This window comes from Mustela nigripes, chromosome 5, assembly GCF_022355385.1.
Source record: "Mustela nigripes isolate SB6536 chromosome 5, MUSNIG.SB6536, whole genome shotgun sequence".
NCBI classification, from domain to species: domain Eukaryota; kingdom Metazoa; phylum Chordata; class Mammalia; order Carnivora; family Mustelidae; genus Mustela; species Mustela nigripes.
In genome coordinates, this window is record NC_081561.1 from 126,667,166 (window position 1) to 126,679,344 (window position 12,179).

The 12,179-nt window shown below is 43.8% G+C and overlaps 1 protein-coding gene across 4 annotated transcripts in view; it reads left to right on the forward strand.

Annotated features, from left to right (window-relative positions):
• Nucleotides 1–9,309, forward strand: part of AFG1L (AFG1 like ATPase) — a 225,986-nt gene extending 216,677 nt beyond the window's left edge. For 2 of the 4 annotated variants that reach the window (XM_059401155.1, XM_059401157.1), the window contains 4 exons: nt 2,628–2,768; nt 6,093–6,206; nt 8,157–8,281; nt 8,913–9,309. In XM_059401155.1, the coding sequence (XP_059257138.1) occupies nt 2,628–2,768; nt 6,093–6,206; nt 8,157–8,281; nt 8,913–8,949 (417 nt within the window). In that variant the 3' untranslated portion in view covers nt 8,950–9,309. Of the gene's footprint in view, nt 1–2,627; nt 2,769–6,092; nt 6,207–8,156 lie in introns of those variants that run through there. The other 2 variants (XM_059401156.1, XM_059401159.1) reach the window with 2 other exon arrangements.
• The last annotated feature ends 2,870 nt before the right edge of the window (nt 9,310–12,179 follow it).

Here is a 12,179-nt window from a genome sequence, read left to right on the forward strand (position 1 = left end):
TCTGTTGTGGTGGTAAAATAATACATAATGTAAAATTTGCCATTTTAACCATTTTTAAGGGTACAATTCGGTGGCATTAAGTACATTCCCATTGTTGTGCAACCGTCACCACTGTCCATTTCTAGAACTCTCTTCATCCCAAAGTGAAACTCGGGATCCACTGAAAACAGTTACCCCTCATTGCTCCCATCACCACTGTTTTTAAAGGAGATAGAAAACTACATAAAGCTTAATTTTCTTTACGTGAATGAGCACATAATTATTTTAGGGATGTGAGCGAAGGGGACATTTGCTAATATAACGGCAAATGCAGAACCTTCTGACAAAGGTATATAATTTGTTAAAAGAGCTGAGTGGGCAGAATCCTGATTTCCAGTTGCCCTAGGCACTTCAGGGCTCTCCTGATGATGATTTTCCTTGGGCATGTAGTTATCCTGATAGAAATCACATCCGTGCATAAAGAACGAGTTTAATTATACATAACTATAGACCTGAGATGAGCAGTTACTTTTTGTACATATACTTTCTGATTTACAAAAGATGAGACACTAAATCCTGACTGATCTAAAAAAAAGTGGTGCGTGTCACCCTCAGAGCCTGCATGTCTTGTTGTAGGAGTTTTGTTGTTTCCCCATAGAGGCCGTACGTGACCTCCCCCCCCCCCGTCCCCCGCTGTAGGGAATTGTCTTCTTTATGTGGGATCCCACAGTCTCCGATGGTCCCTGCTGTGACCCTGAGGTCTGGCAGATGCACAAAGACTGATTTAGGGTTTTGGACGGGGTCGGTGGTGGAACATAACTAACCGGTCCTATGGAGAACATCCTCAACTTGTCATTATTGAGCCTAATCGTTTGGGCTCAAACTAATCGAAATAAAAAGCAGCCAAAGTGATCTGAGTGCTAATGTGTGCCCTAGGCACTGTGCTAAAGGCTTTACACGTATTCTTTCGTGGAATCCTCACAATCCTGTGAGCGAGGAAATCAGACTCCCATTTTATAGATAGGAGGCTAAAGGAAGAGAAAGGTGATGTGACTTGCCAAAGGTATACCAGACTGAGGATTCACTCCTGGGCCATAACAGGCTTAACAGCAGGGTTGTCTCCTAAGAGAGTCCCGGTTAAACAGACAAACCCAAAACCCCACACCCCAGTTCCTGTGTGGCCCAGTGAGCAGGGGAGTCTCCAGGTTAAGGCCAGCCTGGAGGGAAATGGGAAATGGTTGGAGGTAAAATGCAGGTAAAGGCTGCCCAGCCAGGGGAGGGACATGGGAAAGCAAGGGTCCCCTCTTCTGGCGCCATGTGTTACCTAGTTGGTGAGAGAAATGGGAGGAAGGGACCTCTCGAAGGAGGTTTCCAAAGGAGCTGGGTCATTCTTTGTGCTCTCTCCTGATTGTTTCCTGCCCCTTTGCCCAGGGTCTCTTAATTGCTGCAGCCTTCTTAGAGCTGCTCTCCCTCGAGGAAACCACTTCCCCAGAGTTTCCCTCTGATTTACTCTGGCCTCTGCACACCTCCACGAGAGGTCTCTTTTCCTGAGTATGACTTGTTTCCGCTACTTGCTAGGAGAGTGTAGGCTTCAGTGGTTGGACTCTGCAGCGGGGATGGTGGTCTCCCCTCCTCACAAATCCCTAACTCTCCCAAGAACATAGCCAAATCTGCATTTCTGGAAGAAGTTTTGATGCACATGACTCCCACAGGGAGGGAGACATTTCTGGACAGGGAGCAGTATTGACGGATTCTGTCAGAAATTGAGGGGGCTCAGCCGTCTGTGTCCCAGGAATGGGTCCTGGTGATCCAGGAGCTTCTAGGAGTACCTCAAAGTAGCTCCTGGCCCACTCAGGCCCCAGTCTCATCCACGCTGTAACAAGGGCCAGAAACACTCAGCCATGTGCAACTTAAAAAGAGAGGTAATGCTTGCTGGGAATGTTCCTAACCCCAAAGGATGTTTGCTGGTAGTTTTCATAAATTTCATGAGTTAAAGTCGTGTTTTGGGAATAAGTGCCTTATATCGTAGGTGGTGCCTTTGTGGATAATTTTGTGAGTCTTGAGTGTTGTACCCTCCTCACAGTAAGAGGGAACAGTCTGCACCAAATTGTGCTCCAGGCCTCTGTCTGCCTTTGGTCATTAACCTGTCGGGTATTTCCTACAGAAGTTAGCTACATTCATGACACTGCACCTGAACAACTCTATTTCAAATTAAATGAGAAAGATTTTCTGATTTCACACTGAAACATAGTCTTTATTTCAAAATGGCGACAGAAGAGTTGGCACACCATGATAAGATGGCCCATTTAACAGCAGCGACAGCTTGCAGTGGAGTCATAGGAAGGATTTGTTGGGGCATGTTTACAGTTAAGTCATAGAAATTAAAAAAACAGAAGGCTGGGGTGGCTTGAGATACTCTTTCACTCCCCACCACACTCTTGTCTTCTCTCTTGCCCCTTTTCTATGTTACTGTTACAATGACAGTAGATACCCTCCTAAGCCCACAGTGAAAACACTGCTGCGTTTGGTCAAGTCACACCAAAGCTGCCGCCTAGATCACACCATGACCAGAAAAAGAGGTGTTTTCAAATTCTGGGCCACTGGAATTGGCTTCAGTTTTCTAGTCTTCATTTTCATTTTAATTACAGCCACTTGGAGCCAGTGACTATCTGGAACTGTCAAAGAATTTTGATACAGTATTCTTACGAAACATTCCCCAATTTACGCTGGCCAAGAGGACACAGGCTCGAAGATTCATCACTCTCATTGATAACTTCTATGATTTCAAGGTAAGGATGTAGTGCATTTTTCTCAGGACTGTTTTAAACAAGTCCGATGGCCTGGACTGGAATCCTGGTTTATTCTCTGTGCCTCAGTGCCCTCATCTACAAATTGTGGGATAATAGTATTTCCTTCTGAGAATTGTGGAGGGCAAGATAAGCTAATCCATGAAAAGCACTCAGAACAACACTTAGCACAAGCCGAAGGCTGTTTACATAATATCAGAGACAGCAGTAAAAATAGTGGGATTGTCAGTCAGGCTTCCATCAGAAGACACTGTGATGTTAATGATGCCATCATAGACATAGAATGAAGAATGTGCACGCTTGGTGTTGTACAACAAAATGCCTTACCCAGATCGAGTGCTCAGTCAGTTCACAAGTTGCATGAATAAATGACTGGACTGAAAGAATAATGAATGAACAAATGAATGAATGATGCGGGACCCTCCTCACTATTGGAGCTCTCTCTCCCTGTGACCCAGAAACCCTCGCAACTAGCCTTGCATCATCTTTTTGTTTGTTTAAGCCATGAGCCCGTGTCCATTCATCAGATGCAGTTAGCCTACTGATTAAAGAATTGGCTTTAAGCTAGGCTGTCCGCCTTAAGGACCACCTTAATCTCTCGAGCCACAGTTGCCTTCTGTAGAAGAAAAGGGGAATAATAGTACTTATTCCATATGGTGGTTGTGAGGATTAAATGACCACGTAAGGCAGGTTCAGTGAAGGTGAGCCCCTATTCATAGTCTATATCTGTGGGGCACCTGGGTGGCTCAGTCAATTGAGGACCCAATTCTTGGTTTCAGTTCAGGTCATAATCTTGGGATCAAGAGATCGAGAACCCTCATCGGACACCATGCTCAACAGGGAGTCTGCTTGAGATCCTCCCTCTCCCTCTACGCCTCCCTGCCATGCTCACGCTCTCTCTCTCATAAATAAATAGATCTTTTTAAAAATACATCTATAGGGTTCCTGGGTGGCTCAGTTGTTAAGCATCAGCCTTCGGCTCAGGTCATGATCCCAGGGTCCTGGGATTGAGACCCACATCCCGCTCCCTGCTCAGTGGGAAGCCTGCTTCTCCCTTTCCCACTCCTTCTGATTGTATTCCCTCTCTCACTGTCTCCTCGGTGTCAAATAATAAATATATATGTGTGTGTGTGTGTGTGTGTGTGTGTGTGTGTATATGGTAAAAGCACAAGTATGACTTCAAAATAGAGTTAAATATCCATAGAGTTAAATATATTACTAGTAGACACAATATTTCTCCTTAGTGTACAGAAATAGAGCAGTGATTCTAAAATTGAAGGGATTTTGAGGGGAGGAGGAAAGTACCAGGATCCACTGGGAGGAAGAGATGAAATTTTAATGTTTCTTTTATTCATTCATTCAACAACCTTTCTCTTGTCAAGTGTAGTGCTAAGTATTAGAAGTTCAACAACAGGCAAAGCCAGATCTCACGCCTGCCTTCATAGAACTTACAGTCTAGTGTCAGAGAAGCATTCATCAAATATCCACAGAACTAAATGTGAAGTCATCCCTGAGGTCTAGTCTCTTGGAAGGATCGAGAGAGGAGTATGGTGCTGTGAGGTCTGGGGGAGAGTAGACTGATCTCTTGGGGGCTGGGGATGGACCTGGGGAAATCCTGCTGAGGATGACCTACTTCAGAGTCCCCCGGGCTACTTAAGATCCATGTTCCAGAGCCTACTCCACGCCTAGTCCAGTAAATGAACCCTGATCCTAGGGGATGGACCTGAAAACCTGCATGTTCGCAAGCTCTTCAACTGCTTCTTACAAACGCTGAGAAGTGATGCCTAAACTCCAAGGCATGGTGGCGGGGTGGGTGGGGGCTTTGTAGCAAAGGCCCTGTGGCAGGCCTGAGCATGGAGGGCACCTACCTTGGCTCAGGTACAGTGCTGAGAGGAGTCTGCCACAATGAGGGACATCCAGATGGGCCATACACACACTCCCAGAGGGCTGGTGTACATGGGCTCAGGGAGGCAAGAGAGGCAGGAAGCTGAGAACACCAGAACTCGGGGTTCAGGTCCTGTCACTGACCAGACCCCACTCTGAAATAACCATGTGGGGTCCAGAATGAAAGGAGTGAGCCTGGAGGTGGCCATCTGTTTTTAGAGGGCTAATGCTTCAAGAAAAAGTGGTAGAGGGGGTTATTAGTATGTGGTTCTTAGACTAGGAGGATTGATAAAACTCTCATCTACATGTCAGCTAGGAATACCTTAAAGACAACATATGGTCCCCAGCCCTCTGTCCCATCCCCTCATCCTGTTTCACACCCTCCGTTTCACTTCTTAGTTAATGGGAAGGAAGAGTTCTATGCAGTGTGGCAGAGAGCCAGAACTGCTGTCCTCTAACATTTGCTTTAACTACATCACACATTTAGAGTTTATGTTCTTTGTTTAAAGAATAGTTGCAGTGATCTTATTTCAGAAATTGGGAGCATCAAATAGGCATTAGTCTGGAATGTATTCATGGAAATTTGTGAAATCAGGATAGTCATATCTAAATAATGAAAATAGGGTCATTTGTGGTCAAAAGTAATGTCTAAGAGAGGGTAGAAGACCATCCAGATACGGAAAAACAATTCCCAAGTGTCATACGTTATTTTAAGGTCTTGGCATCGTTCTTTAAATAATGATGTCTAAAGGGTACGTGTCAATCCTGAAAACAAATTCAGAACTAATTAAACAATACGAAGAGTATGTTTGTATTTAAACTGGTGGACGTAAAATTTATAAAGATAGAAAAGCTGTTTCCAATATATGGTCACATGTGCACAATCACTCAAACACTGTGTAATCAAGAAATATTCACGTCAAGCTTAGTCTTTTTGAAGAATGTCTTGGTAGGATGCTGATACAAATGTGGGTTCTAGACAGTCAGGGTCTAATGAGAGTAGTGATGCATTGAACTCACCACTCACCTGTGCACAAGATGGTAACCTCTTTGCAGTACACAGAAGGTTCTCCCCGCACACACAGGCCCCAGACAGCCGGTTGTAAATGGCCGCCCCAGGGCGTAATGGAAAGCCCACTGGACTTCCAACTGGGAGACCTGAGCTGGCACCATGAGCTGAGAGAGACCTCTCCAGGCCTCAAGTCACCTAATAAAACCATTTGCTCCCTACTCTATAGGTTGTCACAAGCTGTGTGGAAATCTTTTGAAAAGAACTCTGCAGTTTAAAAATATCCCATTAAAGAGACACAAACTTAGCACCCTATGATGGCAAACAAATTTTATTTTGTGAGGGATTTTTTTTCTTGCCTTCAACGTGTGAAATATAAGGAGCGCCAACCTTCTGGCCTCTTCCTCTTCCAGGTGCGCGTCATCTGCTCCGCAGCGACCCCTATAGGAAGCTTGTTTTTGCATCAACATCAGGACAGCCAGTTGGAGCAAAGCAGAGTACTGATGGATGATTTGGGGCTGAGCCAGGTAGGCAACATCACATGATCTCTTTTTATTATAAAGCAGCCTCATTGGTTGTTTTGTGTGTTTTTTTTTTTTTTTAACGTGGCTACATTTTGAAGAAGGAACACAGTATATATTTAACCATTGATTTGCTGCTTCCTCCTAAAGCCAATAGAGCAGACTTCTTCTCAGTATCATTAAATGTAAAGCATATAGTCTTAGGGTAGAAGGGATCTTCATGCTCCGTATTTGCATGTAACAAAAACACAGCCCAAAGAGGAGGACCGGTGGGCCTGTGCTCACACCGGTGACTAATGGCATGTCAGAGCCGGACACCAGGGCACCCGTGTCTGGTTCTGGGCTCGTTCTGCTACACTATGTGGCTTTTCCAAATACTCTTAGTGTCTACTGGATTTGTAGAGCGCAAGATAGATACAGTGTCCAAGCATGAGGGCTGGCTACTCCAGGACCGTGAAGTGCCTAGCAAGGCCTTTGGCTTACAGAGAAATCCATTATTCATCTGCCAGCCCCATTCTGTAAACATTTCAGGGACACACTGTGGAGAACGAGCCAGTGCTGGTCTGTTTCTTCTGGAGCTTGCGGTCTGGTGTTTTGCCCCAGGCCAAGTAGAAGTGATTTTACATTTCTTCCTTCTGTCTGAATATTACAGGGTGTATTTCTCAACAGTTGAAATATTGGTCAAAATTTTAAAGCTGTCCATAAAATTTACCTCCAGAATGAGGGGAGCCCCATTCTTCCAACCCCAGAGGTGAAAGGCCATTTGGAATAAAGAAACGGTTCCTTATTGACCTGAGGAGAAGTTATGTATGCTTAGGAGTCTGGGGGAAATGAGGCCTATAACTCATTTAAAAAGTGAACTTTCCAAATAAGACTACTTAAACCTATGTGTAGAAATAAAGAGTTGCTTATAAACCCATATGCTGGTGGTTTCTCTAAGAGCAATACATCTATCCAAGTAATGTCTTTTACTGTTTGAAAAGATATACTCAAGGGGCCTTATCTTTTCCATCTCTGAAGTTCCTTAAATCATTGGTTCTTCAAGTTTTCTCCCTAGGATCAGGGTTCAGAAAGAGGGCCAAGCAAGCTCTGCGTGCAGGGCTAACATTACACGAGGAACTGAGGGCTCGTGGCCACAGGGTTCTGGGGCTTTGTGGTGGGTGAGCCCAGAAGGCATGGACTAAGGAGTCCAGAAGTTTCCTGAGGAAGCAAGCAAGCAAACTGCTAAGGGAAGAGACACAGTTGCTCCTTCTCATGTACCGGCCACCAGCCCACGCTGGTATCACCAGACTGTTTGCTGGCCTCACAGAGGGATTCCCAAACTTAACCCTAGTTAAGTATCTCAAGACAGCTCTGCCTTCCCAAAGTGGACTCTTGGGCTGGATCTCCAGGCCCATAGACCTCTCTGCCTGCCAGTGCAGAAAAGGCTCTGCGAAGGCTTGGCCTCAGGGCCTCTTGTCGGGAATGTGGCCCAGCCCATGGCACTCTACGGGAGGCTGTCAGGTGTTACTTATTTATGGTGTCCATTTTTGGAGAAAGAATTCTTTTTCTGTCTGACATTGTCCTTCCTTTAGGTCTTGCAGGAGATTTTCATCCTGAAAATCTTTCTTCACGCAGAAATCTTCATATTTGGATTTTGGGGCAATGTTTCAGCATCAATTATTCTTCTCATGTTTTCCCTATTGTTTTCTCCCCGGTAATATGTTCTGTCTATTGGTTATTGGTTTAAAGTAGTTGATTCTCTAGTCTAATTTAAGAGATTGTATGTGACAATACAGAACCTTTTAATAATCCCAACCTAAAAAGGTAAACCTAAAATGTTGTTTTAAGCCTGTACTTAGTTCTGTAAATTTTTATTTGTGGTAGTTTTAATTGGTGCTGGGTTTGTTTGTTTTTTATTTTGTTTTTTGTTTGTTTGTTTCTTTTTTTGTTGTTGTTTTGTGTTTTGGTAACCAGGACTCAGCAGAAGGACTCTCTATGTTTACTGGAGAAGAGGAAGTCTTTGCATTTCAGCGCACGCTTTCCCGACTCACCGAAATGCAGACGGAGCAGTACTGGAATGAAGGGGACAGAAGCAAGAAGTAACCATCGCTTTTGCGTGAATAAAACTCGGGACAAATGATTACGGCAGGGAGAACTCTTTTTTATGGGACTTGAAGGAATCGTTCTTCACATCATTAATTATGTACTTTGTCCTCTGGACCATTTTTTAATCTCAAATTGCTGTCAAAGATGGAGTGGATTAGTTAAGTTAAAGCCCCACATTGTTATGGGTTTAATTTTTGCCTGTTTATTTGGCTTTATTTCTGCACTACAAAATTAAAACCATCACTCCTGAAGATTAATGTAGGACCAGATATCTTGGCTTCATATTAAGCCACCTGAACACACACACACACACACACACATACACACACACCATATGCACACATGCACAGGCACAATGAAATGCACTGTCATTCTAGACATCTCCAAGCTTTGGCTACCTGGAGCTGCATGTGACAAACATGCCTTTTAATGAGAGGGGGAGAAAAACCCTACACTTCAGTACACAGCACAGAAACTTTCTGATTCCATTATAAACTCTAGAGAACCACATTTTAGAATATGGGCTTATACGTGTGATTTGGGGGCTCTCTAAATTATACAAAATCTCCTAGGCCTTCAGGTTTTCTCACAACTGAGAGTACACTTTTTCACTCTGCTTGGCAGGCAGGAGTGGATCTTCTGTGGACACAGAGTTGCCTGAAAAAATTGAGAATGATGTCACCATAGAATAAGGAGCGAGGGTGTCACATTCTAACCGGCAGGCAGAGCCCACAATCCTGACCACCGGCAGGAGGACAGATACCAGGAAAAGGGGCCAGTGAAAGCGAGTCAGGAGGAGACAGAGACCTGGACACGCCAACAGCAGAGCGGACTCGCATTCTGCTGAGCCAGCAGGACCCCGGGGGGCGCAAGGCTGCTTCCCACCACCTGGACGCATTTGCCCGGGGTTGTGGAACCCCACCCCACCCCTCGCTTCTGCTTCTGCGGTGGGATGGCTTTCGTGGTAAATAGGGAAGAGCTCTTGATGAACCTCCTTAAATAAAATCCGACTTGTCCTTCACTGAGCTCGTTCCTTGATTCATTCAGGCACCACCTGACTTGGCTAACTCTTTCCACAGAAGGGATCTTAGTTGAGGCTGTTGGGAGAGTCTGAATCCCTCTTCAAGAAAAAAAGGAAAAATGTGACATCTTTTACAGTGTTGTGAAAATCAGGGGTGTTTTTAGGGGCAGGCACAATTCTAAAAAAATGGTTACCGTTGTCAACATAAGTAAGCTCTTTGAATCTATTTCATTTGTAAGTGAGCGATCTATGCACGTGAGTGTATTTTGTACGTTAACCGAAGTCAGGCAGCTAGATGGATAGGGCACCCGTGTAGAGAAAAGTTTAAATCATGGCTTCTGAAAATTAAATGTGGGTTTAAAAACGATGAAGTTTTCTAAAATTGAAGTATAGTTGACACAATATTTAGTTTCAAGTGTACAGTGTGATTCAACAGGTCTATCTATACATCGTGCTGTGTTTGCCACAGGTCTAGCTGCCATCCGTCCCCACACAACACAAAGTACCATCAACAGTAGCCCCTGTGCTGTGCCTTTTTTTTTTTTTTTTAAAGATTTTATTTATTTGAGAGAGAGCATGAGTTGGTGGGGGGAGTTGGGGTGGTGGGATGGGGGGTGAAGCAGGTGGAGAGGGAGAGAGAGGCAGACTCTCCGCTGAGCAGGGAGCCCGATGTAGGGCTGGATCCCAGGACCCTGAGATCATGACCTGAGCTGAAGGCAGATGGTTAACCTACTGAGCCACCCAGGCGCCCCTATGCTTAGCCTTTTAATCCATAACTGGAAGCTGTGTCTCCCACTCCCCTTTACCCATTTTGCCCATCCTCTTTCCCCTCTGGCAGCCATCAGTTCTCTATATTTATGGATTTGCTTCTGCTTTTTGTTTTGTTTTTGATTCCACATGTAAGTGAAATCACACGGGTTTTGTCTTTCTGTCTGACTTATTTCACTAGCATAATATCTTCCAGGTTCACCCGTCTTGTCGCACACAGCGAGATCTCATCCCCTTTTATAGATAAGTATAAAAATATCTTTATTGAAGTGAAACAAAAAAGAGTTCAAAAGAGCCACCACACTTATTGCCAGGCATTGACATGATCTCAGATAAAAAAAAATTTATCCTTGAGAGTTATATAATTGTCCCTGTTTATAGATAAGGAACCAAGACTTGGAAAAGTTAAGTAGCTAGACCTGAGATTCACAGCTATAAAACTCAGGGACTGTACCATACTACTACCCCTATGGAAAGGAGATTATTTTAAATAGTGATTTAAAAAAAAAAATCAGTGGAGATGAATTTACAACAGAACCATTGGCTTTGAACTCAATAAATATAAAATATGTAACTCGTTTCTATCAATCTTAGCTTTTGGCTTTTTCACATTTCTTTGGCAGTTATGCTGCACCTTAATAAAAAGACTGTATGAATGGATGGACAGACAGATGGACAGCCTGATTGTTAGAAAGAAGAACTGTCTCTGAGTGTGTTGGCTGTATGGGAAATAGTCCCCAGTCAGGTTCTATGGTAAATGTTCACCTGAGGTCAGAAATTTGGACCTCGGTTTTAATTTTTGCCTGGAAACAATGATGTGATATTGGTTAGACCTCTGGCTCAATGCACAGAAGCCCACGGGATTCTCACCGTAACTGCCCCACATTTTGGTATTAAGGAACTTAAACTTTTAAATATTGTCTTTGTAGAGCAAAACTGTAGTTTTGGTTTCACCTGAGTGCTTGGCTCATGTTCCCGCTTCAGTCCCGTCCCCTCTCCCCGTGTCCTCCTCGGCCTGGGAGGACAGGCTATAGTGAGGGTTCCGAGCAGGGAGTGGGGGAGGGGGAGTTCCATGGTGGCTGGAAATGGCCCATCTTTGTCTCCATCTCTTCTGCACAAAGTCTACTTCATAAAACAGCCTGCAAGAAAGAGAAAGGAAAGTCTTAAAGAATAGCTATTACAAAAACAAAAACAAAAAAAACAATAAACAATTAAAAACGGTTTCCAGGAAATAGTATGATACTAAAAGAAAATTAATGCCAAAATGAGACGTGAAAAACAACTTCTAGATTGGAAAGCAGTATTTCAATTCATGTGTTTTTCTTCCAAGTCCTCTCCCTATTACATTCTCAGCATTCCAGTCTCTCTCCTTGGGGTTGCATGAAATCTCTCAGCACAAATGCTTTCTCTCTCTTTTTAATGCTTTAAATTGATACTTGAAGACGGGGTTTGAGCTGAGGATACTCCTACACGCCTAGAAACTCAGACCGAGGAAATCTTTAGAGTGGGGAAGAGGCCCAGGGCACCCTCTGCCAGGACCCCTCATTTCCAAACTCAGAAAAGAAATTAAGTGGCGGGGGGGGGGGGGGAACTTTTTTTAAAAAAGGAGAAAGAAAAATCTGATCACTGCATTATTCTTGCCGGATAGGCTTATGGGCCAGCACCAGTAAAAATGAAAAGAAAAACATGGTGGACCTAAAGAACTTTTAACCTATTTGTCTATAAAATGCAAAAGACCATAGGACCATTCTAGTCAAATTTATGCATCTTCAGTGGGATTCCAAATTTTGTCATAAGGAAATACTGTAATCTTCCTGCAGCGTATTTTTTGTACCTGCAAGTGTACAAATTACATGATATTTAAATGGCTTGGAATCCTGAAAAAATTAAGACTTCACCTGTAAAATATATAAATGGATGTGCTCAGATCCATTTATTTATTTAACATTATTTAAGAAACACGTAGTGCTTACTCCGTGCTGGGCATGGTTCTAATGCTTTGTACATAAAACTCTCTTGATCCATGTAACAGTCCCGTGAGCTGGGTACCACTCTTACCATTTCACACACAGAGAAGCCGAGGCACAGAAAATGATAAAAAG